General features: G+C 36.7%; 1 protein-coding gene across 5 annotated transcripts in view; it reads left to right on the forward strand.

Annotated features, from left to right (window-relative positions):
• The window catches only part of TBC1D4 (TBC1 domain family member 4), a 227,868-nt gene that overhangs the window by 180,915 nt on the left and 27,282 nt on the right, over positions 1–19,671 (forward strand). For 4 of the 5 annotated variants that reach the window (XM_066237875.1, XM_066237876.1, XM_066237877.1 and 1 more), the window contains 3 exons: positions 10,656–10,816; positions 13,571–13,780; positions 17,924–18,082. In XM_066237875.1, coding sequence (XP_066093972.1) covers positions 10,656–10,816; positions 13,571–13,780; positions 17,924–18,082 — 530 coding nt within the window. Of the gene's footprint in view, positions 1–10,655; positions 10,817–12,929; positions 13,402–13,570; positions 13,781–17,923; positions 18,083–19,671 lie in introns of those variants that run through there. The other variant, XM_066237879.1, reaches the window with a different exon arrangement.

Genomic DNA, 19,671 nt, shown 5'->3' on the forward strand with positions numbered 1-19,671 from the left:
AAAAATTATACCTTTTTGTTGCTATCTTATTTGAAGTGCTCTAGTTAAACAGGAAGAGAACTTTTAAATTTGTGGGATCATCAAACACTTTGCTGTACAGTGGTCCCTCGTCTGTTGTGGGGGTTAGGTTCTAGAACCCCCCGCGATAGGCGAAAATCTACGAAGTAGCGACCTTACATTTATTTTATTATTTATATATATATTAAGGCTTTATAAACCCTCCTCTCACTCTTACAAACCTTTCCCACACTGTTATTAACCTTTCCTACACTCTTATAAACAATTCCTATGCTCTTAAACACTTTTTACACTCTTAAAGCTACGTAATTTTAACAACATATAAAGTTCTATATAGGTACTCACCAGTGAATATACAATAATATTATTTTAATATGTTCTAATTAATATTTTTATATTGTTTTCAACATTTTAGGCTAGAAAATGCTTATTTTACCACAAAAACAATTAAAATAATAAATATATAAAAATACCTATATACCGCAAAATCCCACAATATAGCAAAAAATCTGTGATACAAAATTAGATACATACAATTTAAAAACCCGCGATGCAGTGAGACCACAGGAAGCGAACCACGAAACGGCAAGGGACAAATGTATTTTTGTACTTTGTAATATTTTCTTGGCTCTGAGAAATTCTGAAATCAGAAAGCACTTTTTTCTATATTTTTGTATGCTTTCAAATAATTTGACAGCATAGAATCAATAGGCTAAAACGACACCTTTTTTCATTAAAAATATTTTTTATTGAGAAGGTACCCCATGGTTCATCAGAGAGCACACGCCACGTAGCCGCCCCCAGTCAGCTGTAATGCTGCCCGCAGCCCTGCGGCTGCTCTGGGTTTACCAGCAAGCCGTGCCCCCATCTTTCATCGGAGAGCACACGCCGCGTAGCTGCCCCCAGTCAGCTGTAATGCTGCCCGCAGCCCTGCGGCTGCTCTCGGCTTACCAGCAAGCCGTGCCCCCATCTTGACTTCAAATACCAGAGTGTGGCTTGCCTGTTTTTGGGCTTTATTGAAATGGAATGATACAGTATAAATTCTTTTATATCGGCTTCTTTCACTGAGCATTGGTTTGTGCGATTTATTCTTATTTTCATTTACACTTCCGTTTATTCACTTATACTGCTATATAGTATTCCAGTTATTGTTTCACAGTTTTTCCATTCCTTTGCTGATGGGCACATGAGGTATTTCTACTGCTTTGGCTCTTAAAGAGTACTGTCGTGGCTATTATTGTTTATGTCTTTAGTTGTCTTTCCTGCGCTTTATTAATGACTGTTTACACAGTAATAAAATTATTAGACAGAATGCACTCTTAACAGGCTTATTTCAACTATTAAGTCACTTAGACATGAATTTACTAGTTACAGTTTTGAAGACAGTATTTTTTAAATTTGTATTTAGAAATAATTTCAAATTTGCAGAAAAGTTGCACAAATATGGAAAACTGCTAATTCTACCCAGATTCATTGATCTTTAACATTTGCCTCATTTGTTTAATCACCCTCTCTGTCTATGCATGCATATATACATTTTTTTATCCTAAGCCACTTATGAATAGGTTGCATATATCGTGTTCTTTTACTTAAAATATTTTAGTGTGTATTTCCTAAAAATTTAGGGGGATATTGAAGAGCATGGTTTTGATCCAGTGATTGAACTCTACATCTCTCACCGCTACTTTCAGAGAGAGCATCATACTTAAATGATAACCATGATATCTAGAGCTACTCAGAATATTGAGGGAAGGACGTTCATAATACCAAGAATTATAGTTTTCTTTTCAGTTGAGTCTCTTATATCTTACTAGCTTTATAGAGCAGGTCTTTAACTATGCATAATCAACTGGGGTATAGAGTATGTTAGCGTACAAGCTAACAAGTACTATTTTTTAGAAGGTATGTTAATTTGAAATTTGTAATTCAGATTAGGCATCCTTCTCTAGGACCACTATTCTGAATTATTAAAAACATTCCTGATTACTGTGTTAAAGCAGGCTGAGAAAAAGGAGCCGAGATATTTTTAAATGTTGGTTTATTGAGTAGTAGGTTCATTTACATAGCTTTAGAATGGTAAAGGAAAAAGAATAAGTATATGTTTTATTTTACCTTACTTCAAATTGTTTTTTAAATTTAATGCTATTTCATTGTTTAGTAGCTAAACTATAATATATATTTGTGATGATACAAGGTATTTATATAATATCCATTTATCAAATATATCTTTTCTGTCAGCAGGCATCTTGTTACTCATTATTGCTTCTCTGCTTTTAAGCCTATAATTAAAAATTACTTATATTGAAGTTCATTTGTCAAAAGTAAATGACAGTCATTATTTCTATTAATTTATAAAACTTTTCAATGAGAAAATAAGATATTAGTTGATGAAATATTTTGTCACACAGTTTGATTCTCTGTAATTCTCTCATATTCACTGACAAAAGTAGTGTAATCACTCATTTTGGTTTATTACTGAAATAACCTTATTTATACTTTATTGACTTTTTATTCTAAACCCTAAATGGACAAATATCTTTTTCTTTGTGCTAATCATTTTTTGTTTCCTGTTGTATTAGACAGGACACTGCTTCAGAATCAAGGTGATTAGAGGTCTAAATATTTTCATTAGAAGTTCAATAAATTCTTCCAGCTGAATATCACCATTAGTTTAAAAAACATTTTGGCTTTCTCCTGAATGCATGCCATTATTCTGGTGCTATGAGGGTTGCATAGTAGAAGAAATAAGGTGCCTGATATGATCACAGATCACAAATGATCAAATGAAACGTAGATTGCAAACAGAAATCCTGTTTCTACTCTATTCCATGTTGAGATTTCCTTAGAACTGCTGTGTCCTTCAATCAAAGCCTGCTTTTAATTTTAAATTAGTAGAATTAGTACCTATAAATTCCTTATATAAACCAGTTTGGAGGTACGTATGTACATATAAGGAGTTTGTTCTAAATCCCAAGAAGATGTAGAAATAGGAACCTACAAGAAACATGCTCATAAAATTGAATCTGGTTTTAACCTGAAGAGGATTATTAATCTATTTCTGCTCAACTTAATTTCTGTCGCATTGGTTACTTTGAGACACTGCTGAGGCCTTCCAGACTTCCCACTAGTCTGGACACAGGAAAACACCTACTTCCTTAGTATAAAAGTCTGACCACATCTGTGATGACTTTTCTTCTTCTTGACCAGCATGCTTTTGTGGTAAGCATCCAGAATCACTGCTGAACAAGTTAACTGGAAATGGTTATTCTTTACTTTGTTCTAGTTTCTATGCTTTACTTATATCGTAAGCTCAATGAAAGACAGACACGCCCAGATTCCTATTTGGGACCACTGACATTTGGATATTTTTCAAGTTGGAGTAAAAACATAGGATTAAAGATTGAACAAGAATAAGATGTATAAGGAGAAAAATGTTCTCCAAAAATTATTTTGACCATATTGGAAACATGAAAAGTGACTTTTCTTTTTTTAAGTGAGAGGAGGGGAGGCAGAGACAGACACCCACATGTGCCCCAATCAGGATCTACCCGGCTAGCTCCCTACAGGGTGATGCTCTGCCCATCTGGGGCCCTTGCTTCATTGCAACTGGAGCCACTTTTTAGTGCCTGAGGCGAAGGCCATGGAGCCATCCTCAGCCCTCCCAGGGACAACTCGCTCTAATCGAGCCATGGCTGCAGGAGGGGAGGAGAAGAGAGAGAGAGAGAGAGAAAGAGAGAGAGAAGTGAGAGGAGGAGGGGTGGAGAAGCAGATGGGCACTTCTCCTGTGTGCCTAGACTGGTAATTGAACCTGGAACATTCACACACCAGGCCGACGCTCTACCACTGAGCCAACCAGCCAGGGCTGAAAAGTGACTTTTTTGATGATACTTGTAATTGGCCTATACTTTTTTTTTATGGTTAGGTGTAAGACTGTTTAAATAATAATTCTTATCTACTTTTAAAAGCCTAGTGGCAATATTAAGTTTTACTTCTTGTCCTTTTAGGTTCTAGAACAGCATAGAATTAGATTTATTACCTTAGACATCATTTAATTCCTAGTTTTTAAAAAAATTTACATGTGTTTAAATTGAGCTATGGGAAGATTTAATGTTATGCCTGCTATTATTTTCTTTTTCTTCCTCTTTTATTTATATATTTATTTCTTTTTGAGAGAGAGAGAGAGGGACAGACAGACAGACAGGAAGGGACAGAGATGAGGACCATCAACTCATAGTTGCGGTACCTTCATTGTTCATTGATCGCTATTTCATATGCACCTTGACGGGGGGGGGGGGCTCCAGCAGAGCTAATGACCCCTTGCTAATTCAGCGAGCTTTGGGCTCAAGCCAGTGACCCCACGCTCAAGCTGGTGAGCCTGCGCTTGTGAGCTCGCACTCAGGCCGACAACCTCGGAGTTTCAAACCTAGGTCTTCAGCATCCCAGGCTGATGCTCTATCCACTGTGCCGCCACCTCGTCAGGCTGCTAATTTTCTTAATCTTAGGTGAAAAGGATGTAAATAAATGAGCTACCCGGAGATATTTTAAATTCCATTGTAAAAAACAATTTTAAAAAGAATTTTGCATTCAGTGTAGAGTTTAGGAAATAAAACTCTATTTCCTTCCTCTTTTTTTGTTTGTTTTGTTTTGCACATTATTCCACTGATTTGGCTCAGGTCAGATGCTGTATATTGATTTCCACTAGAATAGTTCAATCTCCATTTCATTTAATTAGTAAAGATTTTCCATAAGATGATAGATGTTTACCCAGTTGAAAGCCAGGACGGAGATGAACTATTAGTGCACCTGATGCGATTAGGAATTAAATTGTACTATATCTTGTGAAAAAAACCTACAGTTTCACCATTGTGTTGTTCCATGCAGCCTTTCTTGGAGCATTTACAAAAAGAAAGCTTTTTCAGATTTCTGGTAAATAATTGTAAATAGTTGCTATTACGTTAATCAAGCTTTGTTTCTATCTTGAGTTGTTATACGTTGTGATTTAGCTCTAGACTCAATCAGTGTGTAGTCATTTATTCAGACTTTATGAAACCAGTAGTTTTAGATGGGTGCCTGGGGATGAAGTTAGTTTGCTGCTCAGCAGGACATCTTTGTTAAACCGGTCCTGACCCAAGAGTTTGCCTTTATGAAAAGTGAGTGTATCTGTTGCCCTGGTGGGAAATAAAACATGATGGTATCCTTCTTGAAGTTGAGTCCCTGTAAGTAGTCATTAAATGCCTTCATTCTGTACAATATCCAGTAAATTAATTGTTGTTAAAGCAGGCAGAATTTCTAATACAGAATTTTAAATTCAGTATTAACATAAGAAGTATAATGTTAATTTAATAGTTGATGTGATGAAGGCTATAACTGCTTGGTCAAAGATATATTATTAAAAAGTTATCTTGAAAACAAAGTTATCTAGAAGCCCTGTGGGCAAGGTGGTTTATGTCATAGCCATAGCTTTTGATCAAGGTTGTGTCCAGAATGACTTGGAAATGCCTCCCAGCCCACATCATGATACACATATTTTTTCCCCTTATATGTCTTCATTTTGTTCATGGATTGTTTATTATTATTATTATTAATATTAATATTATTATTAATTGAGAGGCAGGGAGGCAGAGAGACACTCTGCATGTGCCCCAACAGGGATCTACCCAGTAAACCTCCTATAGGGTGATGCTCTGCCCATCTGGGACCACTGTTCCCTTGCTCAGCAACTGAGCTATTTTAGTGCCTGAGGCAAGGCCATGGTGCCATCCTGGGTGCCTGGGGCCAACTTGCTCAAACCATTCAAGCCATGACTGCAGGAGGGGAAGAGAAGGAGAGAGAAGGTGAAGGGGGAGGGGTGGAGAAGCAGATGGTTGCTTCTCCTGTGTGCCCAGACTGGGAGTCAAACCTGGGACATCCACATACTGGGCTGATGCTCTGCCACTGAGCCATCCGGCCAGAGCTGGGTTGTTGTTCTTGATTAATTTGTGACTAGTAATAGGAAGAGTATATAGAATACACCCATACAAAAATAGGTGGGAATTCTCCACATTGTATTTTCCTCCTTGTTACTCATTTTAAATTTAATAAATTTAAATCATGGTAATGCTGACACAGAATACTTTTCCTGAATATGTTTCTTGGAAATCAGTTTTATACTGTACATGTTGATATTCCAAAATGCAGAAGGTGGGAAAACATTATATGAAAAAATAAGGAAATAGCTTTAATATGTTTAATTATTTAAAAAAATGTAAAGATGTCTGACTAGGTGTTGGTGCAGTGGATAGAGCATTGACCTGGTATGCTGAGGACCCAGGTTTGAAACCCCAAGGTTGCTGGCTTGAGATTGGGGTTGCCGGCTTGAGCATGAAATCATAGACTTGACCCCATTGTTGCTGTCTTGAAGCTTAGGGTCGCTGGCTTGAGCCCAAGGTTACTGGCTTGAACCCAAGTTCACTGGCTTGAGCCCAAGGTCTCTGGTTCGAGCAAAGAGTCACAGGCTCAGCTGGAGCCCCTCAGTCAAGGCACATATGAGAAAGCATTAAATAACCAAGGTGCTGCAACCACAAGTTGATGTTTCTCATCCTCTTTCTTCCTGTTTGTCCCTGTCTGTCCTCCCCACCCATTGATTTAAAAAAAAAAAAGTAAAGATAATTAATATACTAATATATGTAGAGTCCACCATATTAATGTATTTTGATTTGATCTTCCTATTTGAAAATAAAATGTCTTTACATTTTGGAACACAGTGATTTCAAGAGCAAAGAGAAGGAAGTGAGACACTTAACGTTCATAAATGAACACCTAATAGTGCTCTGAAGTTATTTCTCTGCTGAAATAAATGTCATTATTACATTAAAAATAAAATGAGATGTACTGATCAAAACACTTAATGCCAATTAGACACTGAATTTTTTTCACCAAAAATACACGGGATTCTGGGAATCCTGACAGCTGCCTTTTAGAGGTTCAATAGACTGTGCTTTTCTGAACTGATGCAAAGAGCATTTACATTGGAAAGATAAACTGCAGTACTTAACTGTCTGGATTTTGGACTGCCTGGGTTTGGATTTTGGCTTCTTCCCTTACTGTCTATCCATGGGACCATGGGCTAGTTACTTAGCTTCTTTCTATCTTAGTTTTCTTACTAAAATCAGAATAGCAATAACACTTTTCCTGAAAGGTGCTATGATGATGAAATGAGCTGATAACTTGTAAAGTGCTTAGAACAATGCCTGGCTCCTAGTGTGTGCTTTTTGTATTGGCTTTGTCACTACTGTAGTCAATACCATACATGTTGTTTTGTTTTTGTTTTCACTCAGAGAGTGGGCATTATGCTGGGCAATTTGCTGGATTTAATTAAAGGAGAAGGCAAAGTGAACAGTAATGTTTAAATACAAAAACAACCAGAAGATATAATAATAATAATTAATAATAAAAAAGACCCACATTTTTCACCTCATCTGAGTGCAGTTTTCAAGGTGGAATGTAAGAATTTTCATGCATCATCTTTCATATGGTTTTGATTCTTGCAATTACCACCATAAGAATGTCAGATTGTGCCTGATCTGTGCTGGCGCAGTGGATAAAGGATCAACCTGGAACACTGAGGTTACCGGTTCGAAACTCTAGGTTTGCCTGGTCAAGGCACATAGGGGAGTTAATGTTTCCTGCTCCCCCAACCCCATTCTCTCTCTCTCTCCTCTCTAAAATAACCAAACAAACAAACAAACAAATAAATAAAATCTTAAAAAAAAGTCAGATTGTTCACTAAATGTAAATCAGAAATTAAACCACTGTAGGTTGCTTATGTGCCCTGACTGTTGAACTCCTGACCCTGACTTCAGAATACTTATCTTCTCGCAGCTTTTGCCTTATCTCAGCCGCCAAACAGCTTTTTCAGGATGTCGTTTTTTTAGTATAAGATAAGGTCAGTGGTCTGTTATGTAAGTTCTTCCTTTTACCTTGTCATTATCTTATATTTTGACTGCTAATTTTTGGCTTATTTCTTGCCATTAAATTCCAGACATAGAAGGACAATGGGTCATTTGACATTTTATTTGGACAGCAGTATTTAAAATGATAGACATTATAAAATTTTCAGATATGTAAGGCTAATAATGTAAGGGTACTTGTATGTACCTGTTTTATAACGTTTTCCCCAAAAAGTTTATATTCTGCAGGCAATAATAAAATTAATATAGGTACTTCTCAGTCTTATTTGTAGTACTTTCTAAGCACTTGAAATGTCATTAACAGTGAATCAGAAGGTGATTTTTAAAAGCTGTTTTAATTCCAGCATCAAAATATAAGAGTGTTAGAAGCTTCTGGTTACACTAGTATTCATTTTATTTTAATTGAATTTATTGGGGTGACATTGGTTAATATAATTACACTGGTTTCAGATGTACCATTTCATAATGTGCCATCTGTATCCTGCACCACACGTACAGCACCCTGCGTCTCATTCCACCACCATTTATCCCGTTTCCTACTACCCCTCTCCCATCCATCCCACTTGTAATCACCACGCTGTTGTCTAGTGTTCTTTATTAGAGTTAATAACAGGTTAATAGGTGATTAGCAAGAGTTAATAAGAGATACCCTTGTGAGGTACTGAACTAGATGCTTTTATATAATATTTTATTTATAAATATTCAGGAGTGATAGAATAAAACTTTTAAAAATTATTTATTGAAATAAATTAAGGGTAAGGGCAGAGGTCAAGTAATAAATTTTAAAGAAAAAAAATTGACATTACTAAAGATAAAATTAACTTCAATTAAATTATATTGTAAATTAGATACCCTTATATGGGAAAGGAACAGCACTTATATGGAAAAAAGATGCCTTATGCTGTTTACTAACATATAGTTATCATTGTCGATAGCTACCAGTGCCATCAACAGCTTAGTCTGTGTTTTTGGGAAACAGAACATTTTGACAGAAAGACTTAAAGGTTATGACTGCCAACAAAAGTTTTAGAAGGTCAATCTTTTATTTATTCCTATCATATTAGCCTAACCAAAAGTAGTTTTTGTCCATTTTAGTAACCTTCTGAGGTAATGTTTCATATAGTTTTACAATATTAATTTGTCCAATGGATATTTGTAGCTTGGTTACGGTTGTTTTCCAGTCAGTACGCTAGGAGCTGGAAACACAGTCATGAGCGGGCACTTAGCGAATAGCTGCCTCTGAGATAGTGTTACTAAAATGAAAGTGTTTATCAGGATATGACTGTTTTAGAACATTTGAATCACAGTTTCTAAAAGAGTAATACTTGAATGAATACTTTCCAAAATGGAAGTAGAGATGAACAAATGTAATCACTGTTGCAGGGAGTTTTGTACCATGGGTACATATTAGGGTGATAATTTTACCCAGAATACACAACAAAAGGGCTTTGACTGCATTAGATGTATGTATCATCTACTTTCTGAAGGATCAGGATAACATCATAACAGTTGCTGTCTGTGTAGCAGCTTGCAGTTATGTTTTTTTCCTAACCTTAATTTAGCTAATCCTGAAGTAATACTTCCAAGATGATTGATCAAGATTAGACATAACGGAATTACCTGATATGCGACTACATAAAGTAAATAAGAAAATGACAGTCAGGTGCAGAATTGCTCCCCTGGCTGTTGATGGCCTCAGCACTCTGAGTTCCTCTGAGTATCTGAGTGGGCTTGTGGCTTCTCAGGCCGAGTTTCACTTCTGACTTAAGAACTGAGAGTTCTTGACTTCAAAATTCCTGCATCATCACTTGCTGGTGTCTTCACCTGCGAACATTGGTATCATCATTAGGAAAGTTCAGAGACCTTGACACTTACAAAAGTATACTCTTCCCACCACTAACAGCAATAATTATGGTATGGTGTTCCAGCTGCTAACATGACTGGTCTCGAAAGTAAGTTTGAGTCATAGTGATCTTTTATTGCAGATAACTATTGCCTAGCATAATTTAGAGTCATCTCTCCTGGGAAATGAAATTCTTAGAGGAGATCGTATTTCTACATATTTGTTTCAAAAAGCACTAGTATAAAAAGACGTGACACTCCCCCCCCCCCCCAAAAAAAAAAGTTGGGAAGGTGATTCTGGGGTTGAATAAGTTTCTCTCTAGGAGCGTCGCCATGCATGCCAGCATATTACAGTCTCTATGAAGTCCTGCTATCAAGGACGTATTTAAGTTTAATCTATCTAATCTTATTTGACTACAGTTTTTTTCCTAACAATGTTACGTAACAATAAACCCAAAGCTGACCATTCTGCTTTTATTCAGGTTACTTTCAGCCATGAGCCAGCTCTTGTTAGCTAACATTTCGGAGACAGAATCTTAACAGTCACAGGCAATTAAAGCTATTTTTATTAGCTTATTCTATAAGAACTAGAAGAAAAATCTCTATATTAACCTTACTTTAGGACTTAAAAGGTGGGCTACTATGGAATGAGTAGAAACAGGTGAGCTTCTCGTGACCGGGTGGGGCCTGTGTGACCAGTGTGCCTCCTGACGCCATGCTCCATGTTGCCTGTGGCTTGTGCTTGCCCGTGACGGGACTTGTGAATGGCTTGTGCTACCATATCGCTGTGAAGAACCACGTTATGCAGTGGTCCTTACAAGTTATATATTTATTTTCTTTCTGCAGTGATGGAGAGGGGAGAAAAAGGACCTCGTCTACTTGCAGCAACGAGTCCCTAAATGTTGGAGGAACCTCCGTCACTCCTCGTCGGATCTCCTGGCGGCAGCGCATCTTCCTCAGGGTTGCCTCTCCCATGAACAAGTCTCCCTCGGCAATGCAGCAGCAGGGTCTGTGCGGTGCTCGCTCAAGTGTCACTCCTCACTCGTATGAATTAGGGAGTGGAATGTGTGGTTTGTGTGCAAAGAGATTTAAGTATTACAATGGAGAAATAATTTCTTTTTCTATATCTGATATACTGGTTAACCTCTCAGTTATCATTAGAGCACATTGGACACTCAGTAAATGTTTGTTGAATGAATAATGAATGAGTGAGTGAGTTTCTGAAAATAGGAACTATGATAGAACTGTGGTGGCGCAGTGGATAGAGCATCAGACTGGGGTGCAGAGGACCCAGGTTCAAAACCACAGGCCTATCTGGCTTGAGTGCGGGCTCACTAGCTTGATCGTGGGGTTGCTGGCTTGAGTGTGGGATCACAGACATGACCCCATAGTTGCTGGCATGAGCCCAAAGGTTGCTGGTTTGATCCCAAAGGTTGCTGGCTTGAGCCCAAGGTCACTGGCTTGAGCAAGGGGTGACTTGGTCTGCTGGAGCACCCCGATCAAGGCACATCTGAGAAAGCAATCAATGAACAACTGAGGTGCTTCAATGAAGAATTGATGCTTCTCATCTCTCTGTCCATCCCTGTCTGTCCTTCTCTCTGTCTCTCTTTCTGTCTCTGTCACAAAAAAAGAAATGATAAATATTTTTTAACTTTTTTTTCTTTTAATTTTGAAATATTTTAAAAACTGAATTTATTGGGGTGACATTGTTTAATAAACCCATACAGTTTTCAAGTGTAGAGCTCTATAATACATTTAACTGCATACTAAATTGTGTGCTCACCACCCAGAGTAAAGTGTCATTCCACCACCATTTGTCCCCCATTTGGTCTCTTCCGCCTCTCCGTACCCCTTTTCCCTCTGGCTGTCATTATACTGTTGTTTGTGTCTATGTGGGTTTTTTCTTAATCCCTTCACCTTTTTCACCCCGCCCCCCAAACCCCCTCTAACAGCTGTCAGCCTGTTCTATTCAATTATAGTTGACATTTACCACAGTCATAGACCATTTTGTTATTAGAAAAACAATATACTCTTTTTTAAGAGTTGCACATAAAACAAAGTGACGTAAAAATGTTGAACGATAAAGAAAAGGATCTAGACCCCCTAGGCAAATATCAGATGGAAGAGAGCATGGCAGCTGTCTTGGAATGTTAGGCCTCTTAGAAATTAAAGCAAAAAACGTACAAAGGGGCAAAGTAACTGTAACAATAAGCAAAATGATACAACAATAATGATAGCACACATAACTATACAGTCTTGAGAGCTAGAAAATAACACAGTTTGGGGCAGAAATAAATCAATAGCTCTTGTAGGAGATTTTAATATATTCCTTTCTGAAAATTAAATATAGAGAAATTAAATACAGGTTATAATTGAGAAGTACAGTTAAGGTTGATTTAATATTTATAGTGAACCTTCCCATCTACAGAAAAAAAATTCATTCATTTTTAGCACATGTAGAAGTCATAAAAATTAATTATATACTGGGCTACAAAGATTTCTTAATGAATTCCAGACTATCACAATCACTTATACTATATTCTCTGATCACAATGCAAATAAGAAAAAAGAAAGGCGAAATGAAAGAAATAAAGGAATAAACAATTAGAGGGCAACAAATATTTTATTTGTTTGGCAACTGGAAACTCCAGTAGACACTAGAGGGGAGGAAGTATAAGAGCTCTGTACATCAATATTGGGTGGTATTTAGAAGGCATTTCTAAAATTAAGAAAGCCAAAACTCAAATGTACTGAATAGTCAACTGAAGAAGCTAGAACAGGAGCACTAGAATACATTAAAAAAACAACACCTATTTATTAAGAAAATAAATAAGAATAAGGTCAGAGGTCAATTAATAATTTAAAAAAAAACAAGAAAAAACAATTGACATTACTAAAGATAAAATTAACTCTGCCTATGCTGGTCAGGAAAAACTTCACGGAAAAGTTAGCTATTTATTTAAACTCACTGCTGGTACAAGTATGCTTCGGAAAGAAGAACTAGCAAAGCTCTAGTGTCGTTGGAGGGAATTTTGTGGATCAGAATCATGAGAAATTACACTTCGGGAGCAGAGGATGGGAGCTGGAGACAAGGCTGGAAGTGTTATGAGGCCACAGTCTGAAGGGGTCTGTGTGCTATCCCCAGTAGTTTGGACTTGGTCCTTTAGGATATAAGTGAAATGGCTTTTAAGAGACAGGGTCATGTTTGTTACTATGAAGAAAAAAATTGGCAAAAGTAGTCAAGATGGCCTGGAACAGAGGGAGAAAAAGAGCTGCGGGAATTGGGTAAGAGAGTGTTGCAGACGAGCAGGGGTGCTGAGCCAGGACCTGTCCAGAGTGGCTGGGCTGCTTTCCCTGGCAAGGATTTGGACGGTAGGTGCGGCCTTTGGGAGATCCCTTGTAGCAACTCACGTAATCTTGGTTTTGCACAATCAGACTGCCCGTGTGGAATGCAGAAGTGTTAAGACTCTGGGGAAAGGCCAGTCATTTTGGAGCACCTATCTTATAGGTCATTTTGTGCAGAAAGGAGAAGTGGTGAAATTTAGATACACTTTCACTACGAGAGGGAAATCTGGACGGGGAATTCAGTCTAGTGAGTTTACTTAAACCATTAGTTCCAGAAACAAACAGTTAGTGGGAAAGTGGGCTTTGTGCAAAGCTTTAAGGATGGACTAGAGGATGAGAAGGCGCCGATTCCAGAGAAAACGCCTGTAGTCTGGGCTGCTGCTGTGGAATGCCTCTCACTGTTTTCTTCTTTGCAGATGGACGGGACAGGAATGAGCTGCTGCCACTGTCCCCTCTTGCTCCAACCATGGAGGAGGAACCGCTGGTTATATTCATGTCTGGGGATGATGACCCAGAAAAAATTGAAGAAAGAAAAAAATCAGAAGAACTGAGGAGTTTGTGGAGAAAAGCTATACACCAACAAATTTTGTTGCTTCGAATGGAAAAAGAAAACCAGAAACTTGAAGGTTAGCCATTCCAACAGGGTTAAGGAATATTATAATTTAAGGTTGTAGGTTAAAACTATCCTTCTGCCTCCCAAACTCTCACTCATTGTTGGATTGTATGCACACTTTTACTAGACTACTGATTATAATTGTTTATTTCTATTTTGTGACATGGTTATGACATGGGAAAGGCCAGTTTAAGATATTTGCATTTTGGTTTGATAGATTTAAAACATCAGTCATCCTTATTGTATATCTGGGTAATAGAGAGTATAGATAGTACAGTAATAGAGCTATATATGTATTTGATCATCAGCATATTTGACATGACTGAAATATCATTGTGCATTTCTTTAAACATGTAAAAGCAAATTGTCTTCTTGTTGAATATGATTTTTAACTTTCAGGCTAATTGTCTTTGTAATAGGAGAAATATGACTTTTTCAAATAAATTTTATCTAATTCAACTATCTAATTAATTATATTAGCAAATCAAAGTTTGTGTTTTTTTACTGCTTTATAAATTTTCTATTTAACAAGTCATTTTCAAATCATTAAATTTGTAATTAGATAACTTATAATAGCTCTTGTGCTATTTATGGTGCCGTAATGCTAAGTTTTTGAACACAAAATGCTTTAGAATGTGTTTTCCAGACTTTGAAATATTGATGTTGTTTACCCTGGTACTGATAGAATCACACACAAGAAGATGATGTGTAGACAGTACCAAAATGTATTAATGCCAGTATCTTTGGCAAATCATTTAACATTGAAAAGCCTTGTCTTTTACATTTGTAAAATGAACGTTAGCTTATATGGGCCTTTGACTTTTCAGAGTCTGAGAAACTATACAGTCTAGCTTTGTCTCTGGTTTGCTTTGATTGTGTTGTTTTCTGAAAAGCTTTTTTAATACAAGTGTTCACATTTCTGTGTTCATCACCTAAAGATTCCTCTTACTATACCTGCTATTCAATTTAATTTTTAACTTCAACACTATTTAGTCTGCAGGCACACAGTTTATTTTCTTTGTTGTTATTTTCTTATCAGAATGAAAAGTACTAAGATTTTACACATCCCTAAGAAATAGATCTTTTCTTTAAAATAAAAATGTATTTACAGTTGCTGTTGACATAGCTTTTAAAAGTTTGGTGTGATAAATGATGTGCCCACTTGAACTTCTGTAGATTTTTGAAAGAAATTGATTGTACAGGGTATGACAAAAGTAGATGTACGGTTGTTTGTGTGGAAAAAATACAATAAATAATAATATAAGAATAAACTGTATTTTGCACACTCACATCTGTAAACCTACTTTTGCCCCTTCATGTGTATTTTTAAGGAATTGGTTACATCTTAAACTAGCTCATAAACAGAAAAAGAGGCTGAAAAAAGGATGGCTATCATTCCTTTAAAACATTTAAAGCGTTCATTAACATTTGGGAGTATGTGCAAGTAGTTTTAGAATCACAGACTATTTGAATTGAAAATGGTTTTAGAGATTATTAAGCTCCATCCTTTATTCTGCACTGAGTCAGTGATTGGCTTGGGAAGGATAAGGAATTAACCTAAGGTCACACAGTGATGTACTGGCAGACAAGCATGAAAACTCAGGTTTACTGCTCATGGTTCTTGGGCTTTCCCATTACGCACAGTATTTCTTAGCTACGTATGTTAATAGGGAAGTGGAATGTTTTAATGCAAAATATCTGGTATGTTCTGAGGTCAGTTATATCATGTAAAGTGACAATAAGAAAGGAGGGGACATGTAGAATATATTATAGAAACCTTCAATATTTCTCTATTTATTCCTATACTTATGTAACAAAGATAAAAAATAATTTAGCTTATTGAAATTCTAGCCAATGGATAGTCATTTCTTGATGGTACTCTATTCTCACCTACTTAATCACTTGAGGGCAGAGATTAACTGCTCTGACTCAGCAGTCAGCAGTTTATCCTCAGGGCATGCAGCTGGCACATAGTAGGTACTAATTATTATTTTAAATGAAAAATGGTCTAGAGAAGGTTGGAGAAAAAGAAAATCTGAGGATATATTATGCTCTGTTCATTGTGAAAAAAATCATTAGTAAAAAATGTAGGATTATATTTATTATTAGCTTTCATGAACTCCTTTTATTTAATTATCTTGGGGAAATACAAAACAAATTGAGAAGCAAAGCTAAATTATGTTAGAAAGCCATCTAGTGGTCTCCAAGAGGAATATCTTTGTAGTGTGATTTATATTTTAATTATGTCTGGACTCTTAAGTAGAAATTTTTATAGCTCTGCTTGAATAGCAGTCTCATATAAGATATTTAAATGCTTTTGAAAAGGTTTCACACACCCTAAGTAAAGAGTAATGCTCGTTTTGCTGTTGTTTTGTGCTGTCGAGGATTTTGGATGCATGACAGAGATTTGTGTTGCAGAAGGTAAGGTGGTTGAGCACTGGACTTGAGTGAATACAAGTTACTCTGGGAGACTCCTGTTCAGTGTGATACTAATGAAACAAAAAATGTGTTTACATGATTTTTCTTCCTTCTCCCTTTTGAAATAAAGTAAACTAGATAGTGGTTGCTTTTATAGGCATTTCTTTTAATGAGCCCAGGCTTATATTTTAGAGCAGGGGCAGTCAACCTTTTTATACCTACCGCCCACTTTTATATCTCTATTAGTAGTAAAATTTTCTAACCGCCCACTGGTTCCACAGTAATGGTGATTTATAAAGTAGGGAAGTAACTTTACTTTATAAAATTTATAAAGCAGAGTTACAGCAAGTTAAAGCATATAATAATAATTACTTACCAAGTACTTTATGTCGGATTTTCGCTAAGTTTGGCAGAATAAATCTTTATAAAACAACTTACTATAGGTAAACCTATCTTTTTATTTATACTTTGGTTGTTCCACTACCACCCACCATGAAAGCTGGAACGCCTACTAGTGGGCGGTAGGGACCAGGTTGACTACCACTGTTTTAGACTATCAAATGAAAGCGAATTTTGTACGATTTGAAAAATAGAAGTAGTGATCACTTTAGTGTATGACCAGTAGTCACGGCCGTCGCTGTCATGGTCGTGGCTATGAACAGGCAGGTTCCTTTTAGATTCGGACAGACGGTATTGAAACAGTGGAGCCAAAAAATGGCGGGCCATTCCTTTATTCAAGTCTCGCACTGGCTGATGATGAGAAACACACAGGGAAAAACACTTCCCTTTCACTCATTCAGAGCTCACAAAGCTACTAACATTATCCAGTTCCACAACCAGGAGAATCTTCTCCGGTTTCTCAAAGGCCCTCACCCAAAGCCCCTCACCTCTGGTTCCCCATCTGTCAACATGGCTTCTTACTCTGCAAAACTGGTTTCTCTCTCTTTCCCTGCCATCTTGGCTTCTCTTTCTTTCCCCTTCTCCTTCTCTCTTTTTAAAATGTTTCTGGTGGGAAAACCTCTCCTCCAGCAACATTAGCATAACAGTGGCCCTTCCCAAGCAGGAAGGTAATTAGCAATTTCACAGATCACATACCTGGCGCTGCCCAGCACCATTTTTTAACACTAAAAGTGAGCAAACTCAAAAAATACAACTTTTACAAACTCATTTGCCCAACATTTAGTAACATGGATTTTCTTCTTTAATATTATTAAAAATGAACACAGGAACATTACTCAGTATTGTTAAGGAATAACAGTGCCAATAACTCTGGAAATAGTTATAAAAATATACCAGCTTATTATGATCAAATATTTCTGGAATCAAGGGTAGCATGAGGCATTGTTTTCTCCTATATGTCAAATATAAAATATTAACACTTTAATGGTGTTTGAAATAATGCAGGTTGTCACTTTTGAGGCTATCACATTTATTAAAAAATTGAAATTTATAGCATAGCAAACACAGTTTGTCTTTATTTTTAGCAGAGTTACAGTCTATCAAATACAGAGTAAAACCTCCTTAGAAGTTATTCCTGACATTTTCTTACATGAAATGACTCAAAGTTTAAGAACCTTTCATGTACTCTAAATTTTTTAGAAGTTTCTTTTTTGAGAAAATGTTAGTGGTTGATTCCTAAAAGTCATTTGGTATGGTTTTACAAATACAGTAAAATGTTAAAAATAACTATGTTTTAAAAACACATAGGTCTTACATAAATTTCCTTGATTTTTCTCAGCAAGCAGAGATGAACTCCATACCCGAAAAGTTAAACTGGACTATGAGGAAGTTGGTGTGTGTCAGAAGGAGGTCTTAATAACCTGGGATAAGAAGCTGTTAAACTGCAGAGCAAAAATCCGGTGTGATATGGAAGACATTCATACTTCTCTTAAAGAAGGTATTTGGGAGCAGCTCAACATTTTTTTCAGTGACTTTTTTGATTTGTGCACCATGTTACCTTTGAGAAAGGAAAGTAATTAGTCCTGCCGGCAGTCAGTGACTCGGTTGGTGAGAAATGGTGCTAATGGAGAGAATGTCCCCGAGAAGTCAGCAAACACCTCTGCTGACTTTCATCCAGCAGATGAAAAGTCTGTTTTTTTTATTGTTTAGTGAGGAATGAGTAGATTCATTGGGAACATCTTCTATTAAATAAAAAAAAAAAAAGATTTATACTTACAAACTTGACTCATTTCCCTCATGTGGTCAGAAGACTTTATTTACATACATGTATAGATGTAGAGTTGTAGGTGTATGTATATTCACCTACATGTATGTGATTATATATACAGAATTATATTCTTATTTATCAATTAGTTTTTCTTCCATCTGTTTATTTCCTTATTTATTTTGGAAAAATTACTTTTATTTAGCTATTTAATTGCATTGCCACTCTGCTATATAAAATGACTGATATTTAAACATCTTTTAAAAATGAAAGGTAACATGTGAATACTTCAGGTGCATTTCAGTGCCCCAGATGGCATATGTTGAGAATCTCCATGGCCTGCCTGCACAAATTGGGTGTAAAATAAAAATCCAAAAATATCCAAAGAAATCTGATAAGGAATCTTGTTTTAAAAGATTATGGTAATCTTTGGCAATAGCATGAATGGACCTGGAGATTATTATGCTAACTGAAATAAGTCAGTCAGAGAAAGACAGATACCATATGATTTCACTCATATGTGGAATCTAATGAACAAATTAAACTGATGAACAAAATAGAAACAGACATGGATGATACAAGGAACAGACTGACAGCTGTCAGAGGGGATGGGGGGTGGGGGACTAGATGATGGAAGGTGAAGGGATTAAGTAAAAAAAATAATAAAAAATATAGACCAATACAACAGTGCGGTGATAGCCAGAGAGGGGCAGGGAGTAGGTGGAGGTGGGCAAAGGCAGGGGAAATGTGGATGGAAGACCTTTGTTTGGGGAGATGGGTGCATGATGCATTGTGCAGATGTTTTATTGAGTTGCACACCTAAACCTGTCCCCTAATAAATTCAATTAAAACATAATTTTTTAAAAAAGGTTACGGTAATGTGTGAAACTATTATATAACTAAGTTTAAATTACAATTTTGTGAGATGCTACATTTACAAGCCTAATATATTGGTGTTTTTCCTTGAAGATATGAAACTCCTAAAGATTTTCATTGAATGCATTGCTTGGGAGACAAAAAACAGTGGTTAATAGAATGTGTGTGAGATGTATGACTTAAAGATGTTTTAGTGGCACTTATCTTCCTGTTTAGTGGCACTTACCATCTTCCTGTTGCTTGTAAGATACAGTTTAAACTTCTGAGCCTCATGCCCAAGGCCCTCCCTAATCTCTCCTCCTTCACGTTTCTGATCTCACTTTCTGCCTCTCGCTACCTTGTGTCATGTGCTCCAGAGTGACTGTGGGTCCCAGCATGCCCCAGGCTAGTTCTCACGGGGAAGGAGGCAGCCTCTCTACACTCCTTCTTTGCCGTGCTACCTGCTC

The sequence above is a fragment of the Saccopteryx bilineata genome, chromosome 6 (assembly GCF_036850765.1).
Source record: "Saccopteryx bilineata isolate mSacBil1 chromosome 6, mSacBil1_pri_phased_curated, whole genome shotgun sequence".
NCBI classification, from domain to species: Eukaryota; Metazoa; Chordata; class Mammalia; order Chiroptera; family Emballonuridae; genus Saccopteryx; species Saccopteryx bilineata.